Source organism: Carex rostrata, chromosome 12, assembly GCF_964058835.1.
Source record: "Carex rostrata chromosome 12, lpCarRost1.2, whole genome shotgun sequence".
In the NCBI taxonomy this organism is placed as follows: Eukaryota; Viridiplantae; Streptophyta; class Magnoliopsida; order Poales; family Cyperaceae; genus Carex; species Carex rostrata.
In genome coordinates, this window is record NC_135929.1 from 3,244,542 (window position 1) to 3,267,558 (window position 23,017).

The 23,017-nt window shown below is 32.0% G+C and overlaps 2 protein-coding genes across 5 annotated transcripts in view; both read right to left on the reverse strand.

Moving 5' to 3' along the window:
* Positions 1–7,364: 7,364 nt before the first annotated feature.
* Positions 7,365–23,017, reverse strand: part of LOC144563684 (calcineurin B-like protein 7) — a 73,884-nt gene continuing 58,231 nt past the window's right edge. Inside the window, exons 1-9 of one of the 4 annotated variants that reach the window (XM_078313169.1) lie at positions 10,064–10,219; positions 9,581–9,695; positions 9,398–9,468; positions 9,081–9,140; positions 8,885–8,993; positions 8,470–8,522; positions 8,283–8,363; positions 8,047–8,159; positions 7,365–7,821 (exon numbers count right to left, since the gene is read on the reverse strand). In XM_078313169.1, the coding sequence (XP_078169295.1) occupies positions 7,755–7,821; positions 8,047–8,159; positions 8,283–8,363; positions 8,470–8,522; positions 8,885–8,993; positions 9,081–9,140; positions 9,398–9,468; positions 9,581–9,659 (633 nt within the window). In that variant the 5' untranslated portion in view covers positions 9,660–9,695; positions 10,064–10,219 and the 3' untranslated portion in view covers positions 7,365–7,754. Of the gene's footprint in view, positions 7,822–8,046; positions 8,160–8,282; positions 8,364–8,469; positions 8,523–8,884; positions 8,994–9,080; positions 9,141–9,397; positions 9,469–9,580; positions 9,696–10,063; positions 10,220–23,017 lie in introns of those variants that run through there. The other 3 variants (XM_078313171.1, XM_078313170.1, XM_078313172.1) reach the window with 3 other exon arrangements.
* EMB1796 (Pentatricopeptide repeat (PPR) superfamily protein) lies at positions 19,241–22,065 on the reverse strand. The gene is made up of 2 exons (XM_078312398.1): positions 21,565–22,065; positions 19,241–21,246 (listed from the first exon to the last, which is right to left on the reverse strand). The coding sequence occupies exons 1-2, from the start codon at positions 21,966–21,968 to the stop codon at positions 19,758–19,760; spliced, it is 1,893 nt and encodes a 630-aa protein (XP_078168524.1). The 5' UTR covers positions 21,969–22,065; the 3' UTR covers positions 19,241–19,757.

Consider the following 23,017-nt stretch of genomic DNA (forward strand, 5'->3'; position numbering starts at 1 on the left):
TAACGGTTTTATTTTGACTTTTAAGTTTTAAATTTTGAGTTATTAAAGATTTTAAAAATGAAGGCATGATGGAGGTATAAAAAATGGAGGCATTTGAACCCTCCTCTTTTTAAATACGCTCATAAAAAATTTTAGGCACATCTGTCTATTGTGTCTATCTATATTTGGTCTCTACGTCGATTTGTACTTATCGATTATTTAGTTAAAAATGTAAATGATGACAACCTGGCCGAGCCAGATTTTCGAGTTGTTGGAGTCAATTATATAAAATTTTAATGCTGAGAATGACTATTAATTTACAGTGTTTATAATATTTTACTCTAAATTATATAGAAAATCATACATAAATATAAACATTAAAAAAAATGAGAGTCGACCGACCCTCGTTCATTGTTCTTAAATCCGTCCTTCATGACAATTATCATACAATTTTGATCAACTCCAAATATATTTTGACATATATCGATAAATATTTTGATCTTTCAAACTCATTTTCAAAATTTGTAAAATATGCACTTGATTTTTTTTAAATGCACACTTGAATATAACATCATAATGGACAATTGCACAGTAGATACTTGCTTAATCAACAAAACAAAAAGAGTGCACAGTAGATACTTGCTTAATCAACAAAACAAAAAGAGTTAAGGGGGTGGATTGGAGATGAGCACTTAGAAGTACATATAATATTTTTTATGGGGGAATTTCACATATACCCCTCAAAAACTTCAAAATTACATATTCCCCTATAAAGTTTGAAATTACACATTTCCCCTTAAGCTTCAAAAACTCACATATTTACCCATTATATTGTCTTTTATATTAAAACGCATTTTAAATTTATAAAATACCTATTTTACTTTTTTATTAAAAAAAACATAAAATGCACATCTAACTCTAGTTTGAATCTGAAGGTTCCTCTACCATCCGAATTGCTTTAAGATCCGTGTGCGGATCAAAATTGCTTTGAGATCTGTGCGGGCTAGATTAGCACGAATCTTGAAGCGAACACGCAATAATCTTATTGTGATGCACGCGGATTGGACGGTAGAGGAACTCTTCAAATTTAAATTTGAGATTGATGGGGCATTTTATACTTTTAATGAAGAGTAAAATAGGTATTTTATAAATTTAGAATGAGTTCTAATATAAAAGACAATAAATGGGTAAATGTTGGAGTTTTTGAAGTTTAGAGGGGAAATATGTAATTTTAAAATTTAAAGGGGTAATATGTAATTTTGAAGTTTTTGAGGGGTATACGTGAAATTCCTCCTTTTTTATTTAAATCGAGGTCAAACATGGGTATATTTTGAAAGGTTCAAATAAATTATGCCGACTCTTCTGCATCCTTGTTTTACTCACAATATTTTACCAAAAAATTTAAGAAATGCAAACGAGTAATCACTTCATACTTGTCAAGTTATTATTTATATTAAACCAAGTGAGAACTCTATACTTCCCAAGTAATAATTCGATAATCACATCAATCCAGTGAATTACAAGAATCCATTAACAAATAAATTAGTTTTATTTAGATCACTATACGGTGATAAAAAAAATTAAACAAAATTGTAAAAATTTCAAACAAAATTAAATTAAATTCATTCTTTATACAACAGGAAGTAATAATTCTCACTTCAATAAGTGACAATTCACACAGAAATTGAAACTAAAATTACAAAGATTTCGAACAATATTTTAAAAAATGAAAAGAAAATGATAATGCTCTTCATATCAAGAAGTAAAAAAAAAATTGTGGATCAAGTAGTTCTTTACAGGAAATAATATAACCTGAGAAAACTGAATTTAAAGCCAAAAAAATTAACAAAATTTGGGGAACTACCAAAAAACGTTGTCTTACAAGAACTCTCTACTTCCTTAAAATTCTTCTTTTTTCAGCCCCGGAGATTTTTTTTTTTTTGAAAAATAGTAGTATTACCACCTATTTCATAGAAATCAAGCATAGCCCCGGAGTTTAATTACATATGGAGAGTATCGTCAATTCATTCGGCAATAGTTTTCGTACTCACATTTGCTAATCATATGCATTCTAAATGCAATAATAGATGGTATGATTTAGATTAACATAAGCTTAATTTCTGCAACTGCAAATGTGAAAATAGAAAACAAATGCATGTCTCAAATGTTATTATGGTTATATGTTTCTCATGGCAAGTGACATAAATTTAGAAGGTGATTATTTGCATATGAAGGTGAGAACTTAGATACATAATTTCTTCTTGAGTGAGTCTATGGTACTATGCATATTACGATTTGGCACCGTGCTACGGCTCTATATTCGAGTTTTCAAATCCTAACGGTCGATCCGAACCGTTCATCTTGTTCTCCATATTAATATGTGTTTGGAGACCAAATTTTACATTTTTTGAAATTTTTTTACTATTTTTTTAGATTTATTGAAAATCACTGTTTTTGGATGGTCCAGAATTTTCAGATCTAGTGATTTTCTAAATATCTAAAAAAATAGTAAAAAAATTTAAAAAAAATGTAAAATTTAGTCTCCAAATACATATTAATATGGAGAACAGGATGAACGGTTCGGATCGACCGTTAGGATTTGAAAACTCGAATATAAAACCGTAACACGGTAACAACCCGTGATATGCATAGTACCATAGACTCACTCTTTCTTCTTTTGCAATAAAGATTAACACATAACTAGCGGACCAGATTGCACAAATCATAAATTTCCTTTTTTTTTAACTTTTTGACAAGGAGAAGCAAGTGCCTCCTGCTTTAGTGCAGTTCTAGATCTGCATCTGCTATGAGATATCATGCATTATTCTATTGGGTTGCTTAATTTATTGTGATCGCCACTTTCCAATTTAGTAAGCGGAAATTTTTATCCGATCCAAACCATTCATTCAATTTAGATAGACAACATTCAAATTAACTATACAATTAGAAGTAGAGTCAAATTTTCTAACTATAAAGATCAAACACATATGATAATCAATCATATATATATACATATATATATATACATATATATATTTTGTGTGAAAAATGTGATTTAATTTTACAGTATCATAATATTTTACTCTAAATTATATACAAAAACATACATAATTATAAAAAAAAAAGTTAATTTACTTCATTCTTTCTTCTAAACTAACGCATAAAACAAATTTTAAGGAATCTTATCAAGCAAAAACTAAGCTAGCTCACAAGTAGCAACACAACCCATAAACATAAAATGAATTTTTGGATGTGTGGAGTTTTTTTCTTCAAAAGTTCCATACGAGCATGACATATATAGCTAAAATGCAATCTAGAATATTTACAACAATTCCAATTAGTAGAACGGTCAGATCCATTTGTGATGGAGACGGATGCATTGTATTTATTTTGGATCTAGAAACATGAGGTTCAGTTTTTCAAAGCAGAAAAGATATATGTTCACACCTGATTGGGAAATACGAAACATCCGACACGGAGGTATGAATCCAAATTTGACCAACAAATGAAAGCCTCCTTGTCCTTGGAGAAAATTGGCGCTAGGATCCCCTCCATCAAATAGAAGATTATTGGATCGTCACAAGTAAATCTGGACCGTACATTTCATATCGGACAGCCATTTTGAGTAGTCTGTTTTATGAAGTTATTATTTAGAAACAATACCAGAAATTCGATCTGAAATATATGGACCATATTTAGACAAGTTTTTATGATTGGAGAAGAGTTGAAAATTCTGGCTGATAAAAAATCTAAATTGGAAAAAAAAAAAAAACTAGATTCCCCAAACAAGAAATATGGAACAATCCAGGAAAAGTTGTGATTGATGGACACTTGTTTATTTTTTATAATAATAACATCAACGAATATTTTATATATCTTGTAAATTGCCATCTTCTCTAAATATTTAGCAAATTTATAAAAAAAATATATAAATACATTAATATGATTGTAATTACCTAGTATGCATTGTATTATAATTAAATATGCATTATGCACTAGTCCTTAACATTTTTTATTGAAGGTTTGAACAATGACCGTAAAATTTTTAACAGCAGTTATGTAATATATATAATTGACAATTCCACAACAATTAGGCATCAATTTATTAAATATATATATATATATATATATATATATATATATATATATATATAGAGTACGGCTAACGCGCTTCCTCTAGCATATGGGCCGAAATGCTTCCGGTAGAATTTTGAAATTTCAAAATCCAAAAAGTCGATCTGAACCGTTCATCTCCTTCTCCATATTAATATCTGCTTGGAGACCAAATTTTACATTTTTCGAAAATATTTTACTATTTATTAAGCCACTTTGAAAATCGCTGATCCAATGGTGGCTTAACAAAACAGTAAAACCATTGGATCAGCGATTTTCAAAGTGGCTTAATAAATAGTAAAAAATTTCAGAAAAATGTAAAATTTGGTCTCCAAGCAGATATTAATATGGAGAAGGAGATGAACGGTTCAGATCGACTTTTTGGATTTTGAAATTTCAAATTTCCACCGGAAGCATTTCGGCCCATATGCTAGAGGAAGCGCGTTAGCCGTACTCTATATATATATATATATATATATATATATATATATATATATATATATATATAAGTTTTGAAGTTCAAAACGGTTGTCTAAACTACAATAAATATACAAGTTTGCATATGTCTAACTTGTAAGCTTAGAGGAATGACAAAACTATTTATTACATGCACGTATATTTTATGTCGCCTAACAACAGATATCAACATGAAATATTCATGAAGGTAAACCAAACAACATTTTAGCTAGCTAAAATCAAACCATTATATAATATATAGCCACACTGGAGAAATACGCATTAATTCGGCTTTAGCCGAATTTTACATGGCTAATATTGCCGTCCTTGATATTTCGTTTTACATCATTCTTTCTGTAAAACTTATTTGTGATATACTAGTATTGCGCCCGTGCGTTGCAACGGAGACATATTATAAAATTGAATGAAATATGAAAATATTTTTTGGTTTGACATTCACACAAAATAAAAATAAAAAATATTTAAATGAAAATAAAAGACAAATGAAAAAAAAATACAAATAATAAATAATAATAAAAGATACAACAACAAATGAAAAAAAAAATCAAATATAACATGAAAAAATTCTTAAAGTATCATTGTGATTTAATATCTAATTTTTTCTACAAGCAAGATAGATCATTAAACAATTTAGAGGAGAAATAATTTGTAAAGAAACAAAATTAGAAAATATATAATTAAATGATTCAAATAAGAATTTTCTCTACACATATATTCTTGATGGAAATTATTTTAACAATGAAAATTTCTCTACATATTATTTCTCTACACAAAAGTTGTAAATATTCTTCATTTTTTTTCCAAATAAAAAATATATGATTGTTTCCATCAGCAAAAGATCTACTATTCATCTATTCACAAATATACATTTGTCCTAAATAAAATCCAAAAAGATATGTTTGTTTCTATTTTCATTGTCGAAACTATAGAGGAAGAGGAGAAATGAAACAGGAAAATAGAGAAATATGGAAATAATTTAATTACAAGAATTGAAAATAGCTGTAAGGAGAAATAAGGAAACAGATCACCAGAGATTTATTCAATTTTAATGTGATAAACTATTTAGCAGTCTGTGTGGCAAATATGTTTTTAACTAAATTTAAACTTCTACACATAAGATAGATGTATTTAATCTAAAGAAGACAAATTATGTGATTGAATGGTTGATATTCAATTCGAAAATTTATCTTTCAATCTCAGCCGTTGGTGGATCAGGACAATTACGTGCATAATATAAGAATGAAGATATGTCTACAAACTTTACTTCTTTAAATGACATAGTTTGTTTCTTCTTTAAATTTATTTTTATTGTGGTTTCCAAATATACCATTCTCAATGAGCTAAATAGTTACATATATGTTCCATAAAAATAAAAAGAATAATTATTTGAGTATTCTCAAAATCCCCACACTCCATTCAAATGTAATGTGGTCTCCACTAATTATTATTCTAAAATTCCTATAACATTTTTCATCTATAGTCCCCACGAATTATATTGATCACCCATTTTTCAGTTCTCTTACTCGTGTCCTTGTCAACCTTTATAGATATAAATACTTAGAAGATAAGATATTAACGCTTGAAAAATTAGATATTAATACTTCGATGCGTAACTTTTTATGATAATTCATTTTTCAGTTCTCCATCACAGCATCAACCATCCATAATCGTCCCTGCGTCAACCTTCCTCTAACAAAAATAGTTGACCACATAAGTATAAATACTTCAGTGCATAGGTATAAAAACTTGCAATACTTGATATTAATATTTTCAGACGTCATTCAGTGCCATGTGTAAAAAAATATTTGTAAGTATAGGTATAAATACTTGCACGACGAGGTATAAATATTTATGTGACGATGAATACGAAAGTACATCATCACCGCATCAATCTTCCTCTAATGAAGCAATGGAGACACTATATCACTGCATCAACCTTCCCTAATAATCGTCCTCGCATCAACCTTCCTCTAACAAAAATAATTTAAGTAAATGCTTTAGTGCATTGATATAAAAACTTGCAATACTTGATATTAATATTTTTAGACATCATTCAGTGTCATATATAAAAATACTTACAAGTATAGGTATAAATACTTTCACAACAATATATAAATATTTGTGTGACAATGAATACAAAAGTATGTCATTATAGATCTCATTTTAAAGAGAAAATTGCGTAGAAGATGTTCGTGGTTTTAGTTTCGCAAAATTCCTCACAGATCGTCAGAAATATGGACAAGATTGAACGAAGAAAAAAAAAACAATATCTAAAAACGTGTATGCTCCCCCTATGTAGTTTGAGTGGTCCTCCACAGATATTTATGGTGCGGTTATGTTTGAGAGATTTGGTTGGGAAGACAATTATTTACATAAAAATTGTTCATCTCGTAGGTATAAATATTTTTGTGTTTATGTATTAATACATTAGAAAAAATTCAATGCTGGAGTTTTTGCAATTTCCATAGTAGTTATATTAGTTATGATAATTATAATGCGGATACATTGCGGATACTGTTATTTCAAATAAAAAAAATAGCACATATATGTATTTTGTTTTCAAATCAAGTCAACTATAATTATATACAGAATTGTTATGTCTATAAAGGACAAATCAAGTATATATTCGAGAGACAGTTGGAATATTTTTATAGGTGTGTAGACAAAGATAGCAACATTAAAATGATAATACAAGCCTTCCATTAATTGAAACAAAATCAATCGTCATCTTTTAAAGGGTAATATTTTCAATATACTAAAAAGTGTAACCAATGACCATGGTAAAAATGAAAGCATTGAATTTTTAAATGCTTAATAATATAGTATCAATACATGCATAAATAATTGACTATTTTGTCAGCACCACCACTTCTAACCCGGTAAAACACCACAAATCTCATCACCTATTATATTAAACATCTCGCAACTTTTACTATCTACTCATCTCCCCTTAATTTCCTAGGTGAAAATTTCTAACACAAGTGGGAAAAGTATCCCAGTATCTGTCAAATTCTGCAGAAAACCTCTATATGGAAGAGAAATAAAAAAACCAGCGTGTATACAATATAGTTTTTGGTAACTTGGTTCTTAATTGTAGCCTCTGTATATATATGTACAACTGATCAACGAGCACCTTCTTTTATCTGCTGTATATGAATACTCTGAAGTTGTATCCTCGTCAAATTTTAGTTCATATCAGCTTCGTTCAATTTTGTTACCATCACAAAGCTAGGAAATGCCATAGTTACATCCCTGATAACATGAAGCATTTTCTTGATCAATAATATTTTTTCAAAGAACTATAAACAAAACAAAAAAAACACACACACACATTATACTTTTGTACTTTTATTTGTGTGAATTCCATTTTTACTTGCTCTGGTTCTCTCAACCTGAAACTAGTCTTTAATGAAGCATTTATATAACCAAAATAAATCAAAATGAAATGACATCTAATGTACAGTTGGAATGACATACTTGAGGTATGGTAGCGTCATATTTCGAAGAAGGTACGGGCTTCTCTTAGCAAATACAATCCATTCTTCCTTGTCTATTTTCCCATCGCCTTTTAGATCTGCCAGCTTAAAAGTCTGAATAGAAAAATCAAACACAAAATAGATGAATGATGTAATGAATGACTGAATGCATAGACAATATGTATATAAATAAATAAATAAATAACCACAAATTGAAGGTTTTTCCTCCTTGATTACCTCATTAATGATCGATTCAACTGCGTCTTCAGGAAGATGCAACCCTGATTCGTCTAGCAGAGCCAATACCATCTCCTTTAACTTTTCAAATAAATTTTAATTGTTTCAGATGAAGCATCAACTTATGATAAAGAGAGCAAAAAGAGGGAGAGAGAAAGAGAACGAAAGCAACATGATTGATATAGACCTCATCTCGTTTGATGAATCCTGATTGTCTCAAGTCATACAGTTTAAATGCAACTGCATAGAAAAAAGTTTCATAAATACCTCTAAAGTACTAAAACTGAATAAATACTTAAAAAGACAGAAACTGAATATATGATCAAACTGGCAGTTTTCGCAGAGGGGGGGCGGTAAAAACAGAGTGGATATGGTTTTTGATGCAGTTTTACCAACACAAATATTATTTTGATATTGAAATGGAAGTTCTGATGTTGTTTTCATCAAATACCAACACAAATCAAAGATGTATATTCCATAGATCACAGCTGATAAAACTTTAATTTTGCACATTTGTTACAGTTAATTTATATCCAATCCCTATGTATAGCTCGGTAAATAGTAAATACCATACTGAATTATGTAAAGCTTAAGGTTTGTACATGTTATTTTATCTTCCTCAGAAGCCCTAGGGTGAAAAATGCTAAGTGATCGCACAAATTCGCCGAACTCAATGACACCATTCCTCTTTACATCAAATAAGTCAAACACCTACAAATACCGAGAGTACAAAATTAGTAAAATTGTTATCAAAAAAATCAAAAGATCAAAAGGTAATATTAAAGATGCTTTTCTTACTCTGTCAGCAAAAAGATTTTGCTTATTACGGTTCCCGAACAAAGCAAGCCGGAAATCTTCCTAAAATATCAAGTACAATAAAATTACATAAATGAAATAAAAATATTACACTTTGACATCTAATAATTCGCCAGTATGCTGTATATTTTTCTTTCTTTTTTGCATTAAATTTTGTTAGTCAAGTTCATCTGGACTTTTTGTTTGTAATATTGATTTTTCATTTTTGTTAGTTCAGTGGAATTAACAAACTCCGGCCTCTTCCACCTTTTAGTTCATCAAAATAAATTAACCATAGTATAAGGAAATAGATGTAATACCTTGTAAATTTTTGCGTGTATTGATAATTTCACAAATAGCTGATACAATGCTTCCACTTCATTTACTGAAACTGTCAATTACCCACAAAATATTACATGAACTGTTTTTTCAAAGAGGGGAAAGAGAGAATTCCATGCTGGTCAAAACAAGGGAAACCGAGATAGAGAGAGAGAGAGAATTACATTCTGTTTCAGAAGCTAGAATAATAGGATCTTCATAGCCATGTTTGACATTGGCCTCTTTAAAGCACACACAACCCATATTAAGTTTCTCACTGGTAAACGAAATAAAAAGAACCTGAAAATTAAAATGGATGGAGGTTATAAAAAAATGAATGAACAAGCAACATATTAATCATAATTTAAACAATACTAAAGCTACAAATCCAATGTCAGGTTGAGGCTAAATGCCAATTTCATCAGTTTACAAACGCTTTAGTTTAATTCATTTACAACTTGAAATCACCACTGGTTTCCCCTTCTTGCTTTGCCTTTCATAGGAATTAATCCATACACTAAAGGAGAGGTTTTTCTTTTACTTGTTTTCTCAAGAAAGAAGAATTTTTTCTGTAAGAAAAAGAACATGGATTTCCATTCATGAAAACCAAGGATCTGTCTTGCTGGAAAAACTGCTCTATTTTAAAAATTAAAATATTCAAAAAGTACCTCAGATTCTCAGGTAGAAGAAATGAAGAATTTGGCAAATGTCCAAGGCGCTTCGGTAGTTCGGTGCTTTGAGTACTGTTTTATAGGGGTCTTATGTAAAATTTAATTTAAAAATAAAGAACAATAAAATGCTACCTGTGCCCCCAGACATGACCTCACAGACTGCCATACCATACATGCCTTCTATATAATTCTTTTTTCCAATGTTCACTTATTCTAAAAGTTGACATTTCTTATGCATCTCATGCATGTTGCTTTCCATTTGTGAATGGAAAAGTTTTATGATGTTAAATATTTTTATTTTTTTAATTTGTGGATGTTGTTATCGGCCCATATGCATTTGATGTGAAGTATTATGTTCTATACACAAGATTTTATATGTTGTCAATGTAATCATAATTTCATCCATATTTTATTTCTTAAGATGGAATTCTCAAGGCAAATAGTAATTTAATTAATAAGAGATATTTGCTTTAATTATAAGATCACGCATCATATATCACCATTTACAAAAATTACTGATGTGTAATATTCAATTTTAATTAGTTACCATTATTGCATGTGATTATTCGTTATGGTGTGGACTCATCAAAATTATAATATTAAAAAAATCATGTGAATGCACTACCGTGGGCACTTCATTGCATAAGTAAACATCTTTTTATTAATTCACTTGCAATTTGAGATGAGATACAAGAACAAAAATCAAAACATATGAAAATCTTGAATGTAAAGGAATTATATTTTAGAACAGAGTTTGTTTACATATAAAATTTTGTATAACTCTATTTTTCTATATTATTATTTTTTTTAATATTTTATTTATCACTTCTATTTTCATAAAAATCGTATGATTTACGCTCATGTTGTAACAAAAAAAAAATATAGAAAATGTCGTAATCATCTAGTTGTTAGTTTCTTTCTTGAAAGTAGATCTTAAGTATTTTTTGAATTTTTCGTGTATTTTTTAAATTTTCTTTTAAAGAATTATTAGATCTAGAATAATTGCAAGTCACCCAACCACCTGCTGTCCTCTTATTGTTTTCTGAGCAATCATCATTTTTCTTTTAAATATTTTTGCCCCATAATGAAGAAAGAGAAATAAAATATAGGAATTGTAATACTAATAAGAAAATTATTTTCCGACGTTTAATTCATTGTCAAAAAGATATATATTTCAATCTAATAACATATTGGACCCCAATAATTTGAAGTCCACAGCATATACTAAAGTAACCTAACCAGTGAGAAATATTGATATAAACTAAAGAGAGTAAAAAGAGTGAGTCTATGGTACTATGCATATCACGGGTTGGTCCGTGCTACGGCTCAATATTTGAGTTTTCAAAAACTTAACAGTCGATCCGAACCGTTCATCTTGTTCTCCATATTAATATGTGTTTGAAGACCAAATTTTACATTTTTTTGAAAAAATTTTACTATTTTTTTAGATATTTAGAAAATCACTTGATCTGAAAATTCTGGACCATCCAAAACCAGTGATTTTCTAAATATCTAAAAAAATAGTAAAAAAATTTCAAAAAATGTAAAATTTGGTCTCCAAACACATATTAATATGGAGAACAAGATGAACGGTTCAGATCGACTGTTAAGTTTTTGAAAAGTTGAATATTGAGCCGTATTACGGGTCAAATCGTAATATGCATAGTACCATAGACTCACTCTACCAAACACATCTTTGTAACTTTTATCAGTATTGTCCACAACGGCATTGTGACAAATGAATTTTGATGCATCTGAGCAGATCAAGTGCGAATTTTGTTTATTTTAAATTAGGAACTATGTGTAATTGTGACTAGTATTTTTCCAATTTAAATAATTAATTGTGACTAGTATTTAGCTAAATATTAATAATATATTGTTATATGTTAAATGGACAACTATATTCGTCAATCATTATTGCTCCTAAGCTATGATGATAAGATTCATATATCAATGAAAAAGGGTATTCTAATTAACAACTAATTATATTTGGTCAGTAAGTATATCTTATTAAATAAATGTGTAGTTTTTGTTATTAACAACATAATTTTTTTACTCGATAAATTTATAATTTCAAGTTGATTTTTTGTTTTATTTGGATGCACATCTAGAATAGTTAGAATGGCCAAGTCCTCATTTGTCTTGTTAGAATAACTAAATTTCACTTTTTGTAGGAATAGTAAATTTTAAAATACAAAAGATTTGGATTCTTTATTCAAGCTATTTAAACCTAACTAAACATAGAATAAGTTATTCGGAATAGGCTCAAAAATAGTCTATTCTAAGTGTCTCACTTTATCCAAATACACCCTTAATATATAATTAATTAACCTTGCTTAATATTTAATTTGTTATTACTAACATGTAGTGTTTATGGGTGGACAGTAAGGTAAATAGAAGATATGAGATGAACGGTTCTTATTTTCGCTCAATTAAAAGGAGGTTTCCAACGATTCATGAGTTAGATGTATATTATTTTTCCTCAAGATAATTTTAATTCTAGAAGTGACCGACTTGCGAGAAAATTTTCAGATGAAATCACAATGATCTCATCTTCATGCTAAATATTGTTGAATTTATTAATCAATTATTGCACTTTTGACCATTCCTCTAACATATAATGCTCTTATCTTCGTTATTAAAAAATAAACGTTAAACTGAAAAGGTTTGCATGTGCACTAATATGTTTGGATGTAGCGAGAATAGTGAGAACAGCGAGAATAGTGTTGTTCCTATCCATTCAAACATACTCAAGAACAGCGAGAATAGCGCTGTTCTCACTGTTCTCGCTATTCCTACAAAAAGTTGAAATAGCAAACGTACTCAATCGTTGTTCTCGTTATTCTAAATGTTCAATCCAAACAACATTCCGGGTAGCTTTGAATTAGCGCTATTCTTAAATAGTAGCTATTCTAGCTATTCTTAATCTACTATTCTCAACATTAGCTATTCTAGCTATTCTCTATAGCACTCAAATACTTTTGAGAATCTTTTAGAAAATAAAATTCACAAAACCGGTTAGTTTAGATTATATCGTACATTTTACCGACACCTAATTAATTTAATCAAACAATTATAGGGCACTAACAAGCTTAGACCATAATAAATTAGGGATTAAGGAAAGCATCGCCACGTTTTCGTTTACTTGAAAAAAGTTTCCCCGACGCATTCATGTCAAAAAGAGATGTAATTCAATCTAATAACATATTGGGCCCAACGATTTAAAATAAATCCACAAATGTCATAATTACATATTTATCCCTCTAAAATTCATAATATCATATATACCTCTTTAAATTTTAAAACTTCACAAAATTACCCAATCTATTGTCTTTTTTGTTAAAGCTCATTTTAAATTTATGAAGTACTCATGTTCCTGAATTCATATCTCCCGAGTTAACTCAAATTTTGAATTTAGATTCAGACCATCTGATCTACTTTGGAATAAATATTAAAGGGGCCCCATGCCGCAATTTTAATATATAAGAAAATTGAAAAACAAAATATTAAAAACAAGAATGGGTCTATGAAAATTTTAAAAACAGGAAGGGGTACACGACCCATGGCGTCCCTGAGGGACGCCATACCAAATTCAAGTCCGACGAAAAAAAAAAAATTGAAAAACCAGGGACGCCATGGCATACCCCAGCCCAAAAATTTCAGCAAAAAAAATAATAATAAAATAAAATAAAATTCCAGGGACGCCATGGCATATCCAGTCTCATATACAAAAGCTGAAAATGAAACTTTACTTGGCGTTTTTCAGCTGAAAAAAGAGCTTTCGTGAGATTTGTATATGGGACTAGATATGCCATGGCGTCCCTGGAATTTAATTTTTTTTTTTTTTGCTGAAATTCTTGGGCTGGGATATGCCATGGCGTCCCTGATTTTTCAAAAAAAAAAAAAAAAATTTCGTCGGACTTGAATTTGGTATGGCGTCCCTGAGGGACGCCATGAGTCGTGTACCCCTTCCTGTTTTTAAAATTTTCACAGATCCATTCTCGTTTTAATATTTTGTTTTTCAATTTTCTTATATATAAAAATCACGGCCCCATGCATTTCACTGCAAACCGGATTGGTTTGAATTATAATCGGACGGTTTGGATCTACACTCTAGATTAGAAAAACTTGAATCCCAAAAAAAATGCATAATTAGTCTGCGCTTCACTTGGGGGTTTCCCTCAAAGTGAAACATCAATATATATATATATATATATATATATATATATATATATATATATTTTCTTTCTGAAAACATCAATGTTTCACCCCCTAAGTGAGGCGCCAATTTAATACGTGTCTAAACTCTATCCAACAATTTTAGTTTTCATTACAGCCGTGCTACTTTTTTAATAACAATTTTTTTAAATGTCAAAGCATACTTCCAACTTCAATAAATCGCCGAGATTTTTATTTTTACCCAAAAAATAAATAATTTTATTATAAATAACAACGTTTTTCGAAAAAATTTATTTCTACCCAAACCGCATATATTTTGTGCAGCCCGAATTAAAAATTCGGACCGTATAGAATATATGCGGTCCAAAAAAAAAAAAAAAAAAATTTTTGATTTAAAAATTCGGACCGCCTAGAATATTTGCGGTCCGAAATTTTTTTTTTTTTTTCAAATGGCCTAGGCAATTTTTGAGTGATAATATCTCACGATCTGTTTAGAGATTTTGGATGAAACTTCACAGTCTTGTTCTACGATGTCAAGGCTACATGTCGGTCAATTTTCAGAAGCACTCCTTTAGCAGTTCGGGCAATTTTTGAGTGATGATATCTCACGATCTGTTCAGATATTTTAAATAAAATTTCACAGACTTGTTCTACGATGTCAAGAATGCATGTCGGTCAATTTTCATGAATTTTGAAAATGGTTTCCTATGTTAACCAGAGATGCAAAATTGGACTCAGAAGCACTCCTTTAGCAGTTCGGGCAATTTTTGAGTGATGATATCTCACGATCTGTTCAGAGATTTTAAATAAAACTTCACAGACTTGTATTCTTGACCGACATGTATTCTTGACATCGTAGAACAAGTCTGTGAAGTTTTATTTAAAATATCTGAACAGATCGTGAAATATCATTACTCAAAAATTGCCCGAACTGTTAAAGGAGTGCTTCTGAGTCCAAATTTGCATCCCTGGTTAACATAGGAAACCATCTTCAAAATTCATGAAAATTGACCGACATGTAGTCTTGACATCATAGAACAAGTCTGTGAAGTTTTATTTAAAATCTCTAAACAGATCGTGAGATATCATTACTCAAATATTGCCCGAACTGCTAAAGGAGTGCTTCTGAGTCCAACTTTGCATCCCTGGTTAACATAGGAAAACATCTTCAAAATTCATGAAAATTGACCGACATGTAGTCTTGATATCGTAGAACAAGTCTGTGAAGTTTTATTTAAAATCTCTGAACAGATCGTGAGATATCATCACTCAAAAATTGCCCGAACTGCTAAAGGAGTGCTTCTGAGTCCAATTTTGCATCCCTGGTTAACATAGGAAACCATTTTCAAAATTCATGAAAATTGACCGACATGTATTCTTGACATCGTAGAACAAGTCTGTGAAGTTTTATTTAAAATCTCTGAACAGATCGTGAGATATCATCACTCAAAAATTGGCTGAACTGCTAAAGAAGTGCTTCTGAGTCCAACTTTGCATCCCTGGTTAACATAGGAAAACATCTTCAAAATTCATGAAAATTGACCGACATGTAGTCTTGACATCGTAGAACAAGACTGTGAAGTTTCATCCAAAATCTCTAAACAGATCGTAAGATATTATCACTCAAAAATTGCCTAGGCCATTTGAAAAAAGCAAAAAAAAAAAAAAAATTTCGGATCGCAAATATTCTAAGCGGTCCGAATTTTTAAATCCAAAAAAAAAATTTCGGACCGCATATATTCTATACGGTCCGAATTTTTAATTCGGGCCGCACAGAATATATGCGGTTTGGGTAGAAATAAAATTTTTCGAACGTGGTTATTTATAATAAAATTATTTATTTTTCGGGTAAAAATAAAAATCTCGGAATAAATCGTAAGCATCCTTGTATTTCCACATTGGATAGTACGTTGAAAAAGAAACTTTTTGACTTTGTAGATAAGTGAGCGTCCATGTCAGCATCCAGAGTAGATATTGACACAAACAGTAAGGTAAATAGAATGATTAACTAAATGCAACTAAATCAGAGTATTGATGAATTGATTTGCAATGATAGTGTATTAAAGTCCCACATCGATACACTTGATCAAGGATGCACAGACGGTCATTGCAAATTAGAAATATAATTCGAGTACAAATTAATTATAGGTCGAGCTTTAACCTGCGAATCAATTATAAGCTAATTCAAGTGCAAATTTATTTCATTGTAGAAATCTGCAAGTGTTCTTGTATGGTGGTATTTCTGATGCATTATGTTTTGTTGTTATACATTCTGAATCACAATTTTTTTTTGTTTTTTGTAAGCGTGAAGGTGCTTGATTTTCTTCCTGTCACATTGATTTGAAACCTCCTCTGATCCTCCCTGATTTGCGCTCATTGCTCACCTACGATGCCACCACCATGAATGGCAGAGAAACAAACTTAGAATTAAAATCGATTCTTCCAGAAGAGATTATTTTCTAATTGATGTTGAATTGTCTTTTCATGAATGAGTGAAAATGTTGAATTAATTATGGTATACTGGTACCACGGTTTAGTTCTCTAATAGACAGCAATGATCAAATGCCAATACTTGCGTGGGATATGACACGATAAACACACAGAGCTACTTCAATAAGATATCAAATGTAATCAAAAGAGAGACTTCAGGTTTGAATTAGGGATTGCTATATTGGAGTCTTCTGGATTGACTTGGAGATGAGAATAATTTCCATTCATCGTGCCCATGTAAAGAATATCTAGCATCAGTACTTCAATATTTTTTTTCTATTTGAGAAATATAACTGAATGATATATTTTTTTATATAGTCATAATGAATTATTGCCTGTTTCCCATTATCCTGGAAATGGAACTGTGTGACATTCCAATAACTATTCCGCTCCAACAAGTAGTCACATGTGTTTTGCACTGATAAATTTCCTCATTGTCAAGAGAAATATGGTAGTTGATTGCAAGTGACTCTGTTTTTATCTGCATGATTTTACTGCACCATGGATTGTTTCACATAGGGACATTGGTCATGTTTGGTTGTGGTCTTGTGAAGTGAAGTTACTCCGAATTAAATTGCTTACATCAAGTTAAGATAGATTAAATTAATCATGTTTAGTTGAAGGTTGGTGGAACAAGTTGATGAACAGAAAGAAAATTATAAGTTAGATATTACTCTAATTGTAGGACCCACCTGTGAGACCTACAGATGGATTAAGCTACTCCACCTAGACTCTGAATTAACTCAAATGTTACTCATTTAATCCTTTAAATTTACTTCTTATTTGGCTCCTTAAAAGTGGAGTAAAGAACATCACTTTCTCCACAACCAAACATAACCATATAGTCTTAGGTTTTCCAAGAAAAACCATAAAATAAAGGAAGCAGCTAACAGTCCCCCAACTCTAGTTCCCTAAAAATTTCCGGATATTTTCAACTAATTATATAAACATCAATACTAAATCTTGTAAACATCAATACTAAATCATGTAAACTAATTCAACAAATCATGTCAACATAAAAACGCGTGAAAGTTGTTGAAAATGCATGACAGCTGTTGGGGACCACCTTATGTGAACATACACATATTATTCTGTGAACATACACATATTATCAAGTAAACATACACATATTATGCTATAAACATACACATATTATCTTATAAACATACACATAGTATTCTGTGAACATACACATATTATCCTGTAAACATACACATATTATCCTATACACATACATATTGTAATTGAAATTATGACAGTTGTGACAGTTGAAAGCACGTCAGAACTAAGCTAAAAAGGGAAGGCTTTTATACACGAGAATTTTTGGAGGACTGTAGTCCGAGGTACGTTACATTTTCTCTAAAATAAAGAGGAAATTGGATCCATGCCACCACAAAATACCGAATTTAGAAAAATACCACCCCAAAGTTTTTCTTTTGCTAAATGCCACTCCAAATCTTATTTATTAAGAAAAATGCCACCCTTAATAAATTATTATGCATTTGTAATAAAAAAATAAACATAATATATTATATTTTTAGTATTTTCGTATATTCCAAAAATACCCTCACCTTTTTATTTCTACACCCTTTCATCCCATGTTACTCCATGGCAGCTCTCTATTCCTATCCATTTCATCTCACGCAACGTCCGTTTAACAAAACCCATTATCCCACGCAGTCGATCCCTTCTCAAGCTACATCAACCAACCACCGAAGCTTCCACCAAACGCAATCTCATTTCTACCACCACTCTCTCTCTCTCTCTTTGCACGTGCGCAATGACGACGGCAGCGTTCAACGGAGGTTTTGACCGGGCGGAGTGGAGAGGACGGTGGAGAGGAGGCGGACCGAAGGTGGAGGCGAGCCAAAGGATGGTAGTGGCGGAGGAGAGCAGAGGGTATAGGGTTGGCGTTAATTTTGAATTCTGTTCATAGCTCATCAAAAAAATTGAGTTAATTCTGTTCTATAATTGATACAATAATTCAAAAAATATAGCTAGGAGCTTACTTAATTCTGTTCATAACTCATCAAAAAATTCTATTAATTTTTTAAGGAGAAAAAGAAATTTGGATCAAGGTTATTTCAGTAACTTCAGTTATTATGTAAATTGTTAATTTAAAATTATACATTAATATGATATTTGTGGTAATTTTCTTAATAAATGAGATTTGAGGTGGCATTTAACAAAAGGAAAACTTTGGATGGCATTTTTCTAAATTTGATATTTTGAGATAACATGGAACCAATTTCCACTAAAAGAAAACAATACCTGGACTAAAGAGATTCACCTAAATTTTCAAATTTAGATCTTGTTTGACTCCTTAAAAGTGGAGTAAAGAATTTACTCCACTTACTCCACAACCAAATATAACATATGTTCTTAGGTTTTCAAAGAAAAAACATCAAATAAAACAATACCTGGACTAAAGAGATTCACCTATATTTCCGATTGCATGTGCCCACAAGGCTACCGTACAATATCACTAAATAGGACACCTTAAAAAAAATAGCATTATTGTTAATTGATCATCACGACAGTGTTTGATGAAAGAAATACAATTAACCCTTTGCAGGGTTAATGAAATTTGATTTTGTCAAAAAAAAAAAAGGAAAAGAAATAATTTCTTAACCTCCTTTCCAATTACATAATTATATTACACCAGAAAATGCAATTTATTACTCTTTACCTCACATTCAATCACCCACCTCTCTATTTAAAGGAAATCAATCTATCACAATATCACTATTACCATCTCAATCTTGCTACTCTAATGTCTCAAAATATCCAAAACCACCCACGAAATAGGAATTATCGCAAAATTCCCAACAAAGTCTCAACATTGTTCCTCTCTCCAAATAGTTCTAACAAAACATCAACTTAACCCCCTTCCTAAAGACTAACAGAAGCACTTGACGCATTCAAAAGCTTAAAGGTCGCAGGCAGATCAACAGAAAGTATCCCTTCTTCCCAAGGACACAAACATATTTCTTATTTTTCAGGGGCCTTTCAGGACTTTTCCCTAGTGTACTCTTACTTCGCCATCATCATCGCCAGTCCTAGTGCCACCGACGTCTTCTCTATCCAGAGACTCTCCTCTCACACCTTCCTTACTCCTACCAAGAATCGCCTCAATGGCCGCTCGGCTAGCACGTGCTGCTGCCTCCTCCTTCGCTGCTGCCTCTGCTTTCTTACTCTCCTCCTCTTCCCTCGCTGCCGCCTCCTCCCTTGCCTTCTTCTCTGCCGCCCTTTCTGCTGCCTCTTCCTTCTCCCTCTCAACCTCCTCGTACAATCTCGCCAACTCATCTTCTCTCTCTTCTTTCTTCAATGCAGCTTCAAGAAACCTTTTCATCTCTTCAGTAAAGGTGACGCCTTCATCTAATAGACATTTCTTAGTAGATTTAATAGCATCTTTTAATCTACCCTTCTCAATATAAGCCTTCATTAAGATCTCATAGCTAGTAATATTAGGTTTGGCTTCCCTATGAGGCATTTCATCAAATAGTCCCTGTGCATCATCAACACGAGCTGCTTTTACCAACCCAGCCATGACCTTGTTATAAGCATTGGCATTGGGTCGGAGGCCTGACTCAACCATCTTTCTAAAATAGCCTACCGCATCATCGACATGGTCCACTTCCAAGCATGACTCTACCAATAGAACATATGTGTACTCATCTGGTTTAATCTCTCTTTCACACATCTCCTTAAACAATTCTTCAGCCTGAAAAAGCAACTTATTCTTCCCCAACAGATTGATCAAATTGTTATATGAAAGTGTGTCAGGTACACATCCCTTCTCGCCCATTTTTCGAAATATTAAAACTGCCTCGTCAAATTGTCCCGCATGACAGTAAGCATCAACCATCACATTGAATGTACCAAGGTTAACAATTACTCTTCTTGGTGGGTTATGTTCCTGACATATTTTGTCAAACAGGTTGAGTGCATCTTCTAATTTGCCATTTTGCCCCAAGGCATCAAGCACAGAGTTGTAACTCATGGCAGAAAACCTGACCCTAGACCCATCTTTTATAACCACCTTATGGTACACCTCCATGGCTGCCTCCTCCATCCCTTTCAAGAAATATGCCTTCATCAAGTTCCCATAAGGAGCTCCATCCTGTACCTCACTGGTTCCAACCTTCTCCTTCCACTCCTCAAACAAAGACACTGCTTTATCAGGTTCGTTAGCATTTACAAACCCACCCATTAGGATGTTATACACTTGCAGATCAGGTTTGACAAAACCCTTTTCTAGCATACCATCCTTTAACTCGACTGCTAGGTCAAGTTTTGACACATCTACAAGTCCTTTTGCAAGAATGCGATATGAGGTCGGAGAAGGCAATACAGTTGATTCATCCTTTAACAGAACACGGAAGTGTTCTAGGGCTGTCTCAGGTCTTCTACAATCACAATACGCCTGTAGGAGTATGTTATGGGTGAGAAGAGATGGTGGGACTGATGCTTGGGTTATGAACCGGTGCAATATCAAGAGGTCTGAATACCTGTAAGTGCATTTACAGCAAATAGAATGAATCAAATCTAGCTTGTACGGTTTTAAAGCTGGGGATTACAGTACCCAATTTTGTCAGTATATGGACATGTTTGGTCTGATTTCAATCTCACTCAATTTCCCTCAGCTTGTTTTAACTCTAAAAGGAAGTAACTTAAAACTGCTAGCTAACATAAAAAATAGACTGATACTAATTAACCATTACTCTATTACAGACTAATCCCCATTAAGTACCAAATTGGTACAACAGCTGCAACAAAACAAGGAGGTACAGTTTGCATTTCTCTGAGACATTACAACAGACATTTACCTGGCTTGGCGCAGCAATGCATAGAGAACAGCATTGCAAGTGAAAGCGGTCGGTCTACAATTCGAGTAGATGGAGTGTCTCGTCAGAAGCGACGCCTCTTTCAGATCGTTTTCGCGAACCAGCGCTAATATTCTATTGTGCAACTCGAGTCTCTTACCAGAAAGAGCCGACATGGACTCGGGAAGTTTAGGTGTGTTAGGATTCGAGAGTGGGCGAGCGGAGCGGGGAAGGGTCTGTTGGGCGGGGCGGGAGTGGGAGAGTGGAGGCTCGATGCGAAGGCGGCGTTTCCGGCTGCGGCGCTCCGCCGCAGCCTCTTCAGGCGTGGCAAAGGATAGGCGGCGGATAGTGGCGAAAGGGAAGGGTGTGGGACGGAGGTGGCAAAAGAGAGGCTTAGAGAGAGCCATGGATGGTGATGAGGGTTTATGCTTCTGATTTTGTGGTGTTAGTGAGAATCGTGAGATGAAGGGGTTTTACAGCCTTCGTCAGTTCGGCGTTCGGCCGAATGCGTATCATCTGAGATATCTCATATTTCATGTCACCGACGTGTCCGGTGCCTGTTCGAGGATAGTGGAGGGGGCAGTATTTTGCTTTGAGATTCGTGCAGAACGTATCTGAACGGTTGGAATTTCCCAAAAACTAGCGCAAAATACGAGTTATCTCAGAGGATGCGAATTCCGTTCGACCGTAATAAATCTGCTACGATCCTAAGCCTTGTTTGGATGGAGAGGAGAGGAAGGGAGCGAATGAAAATGAACAAAAACTCTCTTCAATTGTGTTTGGTTGATAAAATTATGTCGGAAGTGAAAGGTTTAATTTTGTATCATTATAATTAATAGAAATAGTTTCTCTCTCAAATTAGAGTGTAACGAATAGAAAAAAAATTTTGTTACAAATATTTTTTTAAAAAATTACACAAATATCTAACCTTATATCTTACATATATAATTCTCATACAATATTTGTTTTCCCAAACCTACAACAGTCACTGAATTTATCATTAATCTCTTAAATTTTAATCAACCAAACAATAAATAAGACGAAAAGAAAAGTTAAATTTATTTTCTCTCATTAATCATTCAAATATGAAGAGATTAAATACGTTAATCCTCCTTTCTATTCCATTCCATTCCCTTCTATTCTTTACCTCTCATTCCTTCTTCTACTCTCCATCCAAACAGGGTGTAAGGATTGTAGTGCTTCGGATCAACTATTTGAACAAAATACAAAAATAACTTATAAGCATATCCTTTTATATATTTATGGAAGTAGAGTAGCTAATTTCATATATATATATATATATATATATATATATTGATCAGTTCGGATCAATTGTTTAATTAAATTTTAAAAATAAAAATCAAGTATATAATACATATTGAAACACGAAAGACATTTAAATCCTCTTATATATGTTATGAATCATTGCCATAAAAGAATCTCCTTATTCTATCAA

Excerpts from the sequence above, each read along its gene's own strand:
- EMB1796 (XM_078312398.1), bottom strand. The coding sequence starts at position 21,968 with ATGGCTCTCTCTAAGCCTCTCTTTTGCCACCTCCGTCCCACACCCTTC. Across the intron at positions 21,247-21,564 it reads GCATTGCTGCGCCAAGCCAG|GTATTCAGACCTCTTGATAT; the intron begins GTAAATGTCTGT and ends ATGCACTTACAG.